The 7,277-nt window shown below is 32.3% G+C and overlaps 1 protein-coding gene across 1 annotated transcript; it reads right to left on the reverse strand.

The window, feature by feature from the left end:
- Window positions 1–2,521: 2,521 nt before the first annotated feature.
- LOC138141401 (uncharacterized) lies at window positions 2,522–3,560 on the reverse strand. The gene has a single exon (XM_069062113.1). It carries the CDS (start codon window positions 3,525–3,527, stop codon window positions 2,919–2,921), a length of 609 nt encoding a protein of 202 aa, XP_068918214.1. The 5' UTR covers window positions 3,528–3,560; the 3' UTR covers window positions 2,522–2,918.
- Between the last annotated feature and the right edge of the window lie 3,717 nt (window positions 3,561–7,277).

Consider the following 7,277-nt stretch of genomic DNA (forward strand, 5'->3'; position numbering starts at 1 on the left):
CGTCCAATTTATATTTATATTATTTATCATGTCTAATTCAAGTAAATGAATTTATTGTTTTTTTTATAAATGTATAATATAGAAAAATTTGAATTTTTGGGTAGTGTTGGTTCTCTGGGCAACTTGGCTGAGCGGAATGACGTCAGAAGGGGAATGCAGTGACGTCATGGGGGGATAACTATACCTCGAAGTAGGTCATCCTTCTCACAAACTAGGCCGGTGACCGGGCCGAGGTCGTTGGTACTTTGCTTGTTTGTATTTCTGAAATGAAACAAAAGTCTTGTAAGATTAATGAAGACTTAAAAACTTCATATTCTAGCTCAACATTGCTTTTTTTTATCTTGGGCATACTGTTTATGATTCATGATGTTTCACATGTTAAAAAGTTTTTAAATCAATTTAATAATTTTTACGAAGTCATAAAACATTAATTGAAGTTGTGAATGTGAAGACTTACACAAAAAACGGAGCACTTATTTCGTTTAAAATATTTTTACTTGTTCCCACAACGAAATGTTTGACCTACATCCTAATGCAAATAATATGTATAATCTCAAGCAGTTCTGTTAAAACAAAATTTAATAAAATAATAATTTCGGTATCCTAGCCGATTTACTCATTATTTATTTACATAAATTACAAATAAATATATAATTAACAAATGTGACAGTAAAGAGCAAACCAATATAGTTTTTTTTTTTAATACATGACAGATGTTACATAACGACAACTGAAAATTGTCATAATAAAAGCAGTCTTGGATTCATTAAAAAATAAAAAGATCAATTGGTATCTACTGGTTTGAGAAATATGTTTATTTTGTTGCGTCGCCATCGGGACGTTGTTAGGCCCATTATTACTCATGAATAATAATAACAAAATAATTAAAATTAATATTTTTAAATGAATTGTTAATAAATAATAAATAAACCAAGTCTGAACTGTCACTCCATTCCTTCTTAATAGTCTGGGTTAATGTAATTCGTTTTTTTTTTCTAATTTAGTGAATACAAATTCTTATTTGCAAGTGGAGAACTATAGATATAGGTGTATTAATTTAATTGTTTCAATACGCCTACAATTTTGCACTAAATATAGGTAATTTTGCTCAGAAAACACGGTATCACTTTTACTACTCTCTAAATGTCAAACCGCAATGGTAATCTGATTGTACTATTTTCTGTATTTCCGATGTTTAGTTTCATTCATGCTGTGAGTCCATTCAACGTGAGTCAATTTTAGAACATATAGATACGAGTATAAACATAGTATGTACAATATCAAAGATAAGGTTTGCTATGTTTGAGTGAAATAATGGGCTATTCAAATCTAGTTATATTCCTCATTAAGAGAAGAACTTCTATTCACTGTCACAAACTACCTATTTTTTTGACATGCATTTCGAGGACACCTGTATTATGAAGTAAAAAAAAGCTTACCTTATCAGGTTTTGATTTAGTGTATATTAAGTTAAAAACTAAACTAAAATTACATTGCACAGAAAATCCTATAAAAGTTTTCGTCAACAGGGAGACCTATGAAATAGTAATTTTTTAAAATGTGTCCTAACTTTATTTTCCACTAATTCCAGTAAGAAAAACATCTAATGTAAATACATATTTTTAAACAGCAGAAACATGAAATATTAAGCTGTAAAAAGCGGTGAGTAAATAGCTATAACCGAATTATTTGACGAGAGAATCTACCAGCAAACATGGGAATAAAGTGAATTATTTCAGTAATGCAAATTTCAACGCGGAAATCTGATGACGAAGGTGGAGGTCAATAAACTTTTCTGAAAAATTCTATTTTTATTCTGAAGTTTTAGTATTACAGCATTTGAAAGTATGTAGTTTCTTTAAGATGTGTCTCATATACATCATATATCATATCGTGATCTTCTTATGTAATTAAAATTGATTGTGTCACACTTTCTGTTTTTAAAGATTTTAGCATAATAAATAAATGTAATTAATAAATCAGTACTAATATTTCGCGAGTTATCATACAAATTTTGGAAACATATAAACTAATGCCTAATTATTGTATGTAGTATAAAATTGCAACAGATGTTGTAATTATTGTCAACTTTTAAAATTATTATGTGACCTCATACATTTGTTGTAAGCGTTATTGTTTTAAATGAGTATTTCTAATTTTAAATGGAAATTTTAATTTGATTAAATGGAAGTTGTAACAGATTTTTGGAGATCTTTTGATTTGAAGTAGGTTAATAATTTATAAATATGCAGATATGAATCTTTCTTTTGATTTTTCATTAGAACATATCGAGAGTTAAACACTAAGAATGACAATTTATAAATGTTATCAGTGATCAACTGATCACTGATCAATGTGTTACTTTATTGTGGATTAAAATGTTAAGAAATTATTGTGCTTTGAAAAGCACTTTATAGCAGTTTACGTTATTTTATTAGAAATCATTTAATTAAATGTAAAATGAAACACACTTGTTAGTATTAATTGTTTAATAGGGTCGACAGCTACAAGGCACTAAGTGGGGAGATGCATAACTCGAATAGTCAGTGCTTTATGTGAGTGATAATAATAAATTATAAAAGTGACATAAAGTTCGTAATTAACAATAATATTAGCATATATTACTTTTGTACCATTATAAAGTGACATTGGTGCCGTAATACAGTTCTAAAAGTTGAATTCCATTAAAACATAGCTTAATTCATTTAATTGAGTCCCTTAATATAGTATACATGGTGTAATATAATTCTATTAACAACATAGTGACATGAATACTTATAAAAAATGCTGATTTATATACAAATCTCTGTAAGAGGTGATTGGAAGAATATTCCAGTTCATTGCAGTCTTTATTTTTAGGATGTAAACACATATTGCTGCAGTCACATCAGTAATAGTCCGTTTCCTATCCTATAAAATTATCGGTTTAGACCTGCCATATACTGTATACTGCAGCCACAGGGATTGTTCGTGTACATTCTGGATTGGTTTTTGGGAATTCTTTGCGTCGGCAAACCTGACAGCCCTCGAACATACGTGTAGGTAACTGGAGATCGTAGTATTCTCTTTGGGGTTGATTTCTTGGTGTTTTTTCTTTTGGTTTCCTTCGCATTAGTGCAACTCTGTGAACGTGCATTCAGATTTAAATTTTGGAACACTTTTCGTATACTGTCGGCCGAGGTGGAGTGATGATGTCGCGGTCTGATGTGGATATCACTTTCTGCCTCGCTGGAGCTGCTCGACATGTGATTTGGAGATACTGATCTAAATCCGGAATCGCCTGATAAATGTTCTTCTTTCTTCGTTGAGGAACAAGAGTCCGAACTGGAGGATCTGCTGTCGGCGTCCGTGTTGAAGTCTTCGTTGGAGCGGCGTGCGAGTTTTCTGCTGATGGCTTTGAACAATCGTATCCCTCTGATTTCTCTGGAAGGCGACGGAGTCATAGGTGAAACGCTTCGGTTGTCTGAGGTATTCAGAGTCATTAAGATCATGGTGTTATCTGTTGACTGTATCACTGAATTCATCATAGGCAGTTTCAAAATTAACTTTCCACTAGCGCAGGGTTGACGAAACTGCGGTCGTCGTGTTTATGTCGGAGTTTTATAACTACGACAATGTGGGGTTGAAATCTGGGCGCACGCTTAGAAGTGGTGGGAGCAGAAGCACGTGGATAAGACGAAGGGTATCGACGTGGAGTTAATAAACGGCAGTGATTGGACATGTTAAACGCAATAACAAGGAATTTTTGAGAGACAAGTGTTTTTATATCCACTTGTTTCTTGTTTCCTAACGAGATTAACATTTGACTAATTTTTATTATTAATATTTATCTTAAAAATTATGAAAACAAAGATGGGTAATTTGGCCGTTTTCGTTTTTTTTTTTTGTCAAAAACAATATTATGAACTACTTACCTTTTCTATATCATCTTTAAGTCAGCTTTTCGAACTAATTGTTTTTAAGTGGTACAAGAGTTGGCAAAGTATCACGTGAAGTTAAGGCTCACCTGTACTATTGTCCCGCAAATAACGTGATCCTTCACGTTGAATTTTCTCTGACGATCACGTTACTGTACAAATTAATAATTATGTTTCCATCTACGCAATATTACAATATGAACTTTCACGTGCGCCTACATTATCTTGTAATAGTGCTAATCTGTTTTTCCAATTGGATAATATAAGATGAGTGTGAATACTACACAGCAAAAGTTTTCATCACTTTTTTAAACCATAAAATCCGAATATTTTATTAATTACATTAATTAATTTATATGTATAAGCACTACTACTACTAAAGCGTGATTAACAGAAAAGTTGAAAATATTGTGACGCCAGAAAACGTCACGTTTTTGGTGTTTTGATTTTTTGTTCAATTAGTTTGAATGTTAAAACAAAAATGACACGTTTAAGTGAAACAGAAAGAATTGAGATGTCTTGTAATGTGATTTAATACAGAACACAAGGAAGTTTGTACCTACTTTGTTTAACTTGGAGCATCGGGAGAGACATCCTACTGCACACTAAACACTTAGTAGAATTATCGCAAAAAGAATTTGTAGAAATAAAAGGTAAAAAAATTCCCGAAATCTAGATGTCCTCACGTATACAATAGTATACTCGTATTACATACCGAGGAGGAAAGTATTCCATTCCTGTCGAGAGAACAATAGTTTACCGAGAGGCTTGCCCTCGAGGTGAACTAGTTCTCGAGACACAGGAATGGACTTTCGCCGAGGTTTGTATACTATTTTATTCACAATCAATCATTTAATAAAACAAGCAACATTATAATAATAAAAAATAAATAAAAACCAACCTCCGTAATATTATCGTTTATTTTGGCAAAATATTAAAACTTAGTAGGCACGCACTATTGAGATTGTATTAAATTTTAGTTCACAAAAGTCAAACCAAATTGACATTTGCTCACATTTTTTAACAAACAAAATGTGCGATAGTGAAATAGAGTGTACCCTCCCCAGAATTGCGGAAATCCACACACAAATTAACATTCAATCTCTTACCTGAGAAAAGCAAATTACGATATCAGAAAAATCTACACTCGATGGACAAATAAAACTGGGACCAAACACCAAAATGACAATCACGTAAATTCAAAATTTACAAATTTCCATCATTTAATTACGGCTTTATCACAAATAGGTTAACTTTGATATGACATATTATATAGAAACTGACAAATATATTGACAATTCAATAGTCTGATTTACATAGCTTAAATTTTAAGTATCCCAGTTTTATTTTTCCCTCGACCGTACAGAGATTTTCGCGATTGGTGCTACAGTAGCGCCACCACAGGTCAGTTATGGGTTTCATTACTGACCGCTCACGACTCATTACTGACTCCTCTTTTCATCATTACTGACAGGTTGATGTGTACACGAGTAATCGCTCACTTTCTAACCTTTAAGAGGTTAGAAAAGCTGTACGTTACTAACCGATTGTGAATATGTAATAGTATAATATTATGATACGAGTCTTATAAGAAGCATTTTATCGCACGCACGGTTTTAGAGCCAGACGAGTGTAGCGAGGAGTGCCCTAAAGGAGTAAGTGCGATAAAATGCCTTATAAACGAGATGTCATACAGTATTTTTTCTACTTTGCCACTTTTTCAATGAAAAAAAATAATTTAAAATTTAAAACCGTTAAAGTTGAAGGATTCCACCCAAGGTCACGTCTGCGGTCTGCCGCGACACCACAGTATCCGTCAAAATTAAAAAATTAAATTTCACTATTTTTAGTATTATTATTATATCACGCCTTTTCCTATTACGATACGCAAAACAGTATCGTAATAGCATCAGTACGAACGCAAAGTAGAAAAAAGATATTACAAAATTGGACGTTCTTTTTAAAAGGAAAAGACAACATCTCTCTACCCGACAAGATTCTGGGTCGCTTGACGGTTTGGAATTCTATGAGCTATTCGTATTAGTACGGCGGTGTAGTAAAGATGTAATTTTTTTATCAAATAATTATTCTGTTTCCTGATTTTTTGTTTATATGGCACTGTAAATTACTAAAATTGTTGATATTGGTGACGAGAAAATACACACTGAGTTTAAAAACCCACACTCACATTAAAGGAAAAATTCGGTTCTTATTTTTAAACTTTTGATTGACATTGCTGGCATTTTGTTAAAGAATTTTAAACTTTTTTAAATTTTCTCAAGTTTTCTTTTAAATTCGTACTATAACCTGTTCACGTTGGACTGAATATCAGTGGTGCTAATCGCACACATTTGGCATTAACTTTCATATGAGTTGTCATAGTAACAGGTCAGTCATTTGCACCACTGATGTTCAATCCAACGTGAACAGGTATTACGATTTTTGAGTTTCAAATAACATATTGTCGTAATCTTTGACGAATAAAAGTTCTAGTGTTAAAATAGTTATTTTTGTATTACGTGCGCATAATGATTGTTTTTTGTTGGCGCATCAGAATGAGTTTTTGGTCGAGACCGTCAGGTCGAGACTTCAAACTCATTCGAATGTTATTGAATTTAGTGATCAACTTAGGTATGTAATTTGAATAAAAATGTCAAAATGACGTTTTCCTGTTCTGAATAATGAAATCAAAAATTAAATTCATCAACTGTCATTTTGACACATTATAAACGGTATCAAGTGGTCAGCGTAATTAGTATTTTTGGTTGCTTGCAAAATAAATTCAGAAATAAACCTTACGTGACTTACCCTGTATGTAGATACCAGAATGACAAAAATTATCGTGGTCAAAGGTGGTCATGGATTGGAAAACGTCCGTCTCAACTTATTTCGTGTTACGATTTATTCAGTACGAACGATTGGGCTACCAGCACCTTATTTATGAATCACAGAGCCAGTTTCGCGAAACACACCAACACAATTTGTAAGGCATGCATAAAAATCCTTCGGCATTACTGGAAAATGTGGGAAAAATAAAAAATAAAACTGTTTTACAGATTTTGACATTAAAAAAATGAATGACACAAATGCGACAATTATTTGAAAATCCATGACCACCTCTGACCAAGATAATTTTTGATATTCCCGTACAATTACTGAGTGCTCAAAAACAAAACAAATCAAGAATGCTACCTCATAGCTGTCCATATCGCCACCCTGAAAGGAAACGCCCGAACCTTCGTAAATTTCCGAGAAAAAAATGGGTAAATTTAAAATTGAAATTTTTAAACCTAATTTAGTTTACTAAAAATAAAAAAAAAGAATCAAAAAGAAAGTTGCAGTGATGCGTTTTCTTTCTTT

Source organism: Tenebrio molitor, chromosome 1 (genome assembly GCF_963966145.1).
Source record: "Tenebrio molitor chromosome 1, icTenMoli1.1, whole genome shotgun sequence".
NCBI classification, from domain to species: domain Eukaryota; kingdom Metazoa; phylum Arthropoda; class Insecta; order Coleoptera; family Tenebrionidae; genus Tenebrio; species Tenebrio molitor.

Excerpts from the sequence above, each read along its gene's own strand:
- LOC138141401 (XM_069062113.1), bottom strand. The coding sequence starts at position 3,527 with ATGATGAATTCAGTGATACAGTCAACAGATAACACCATGATCTTAATG.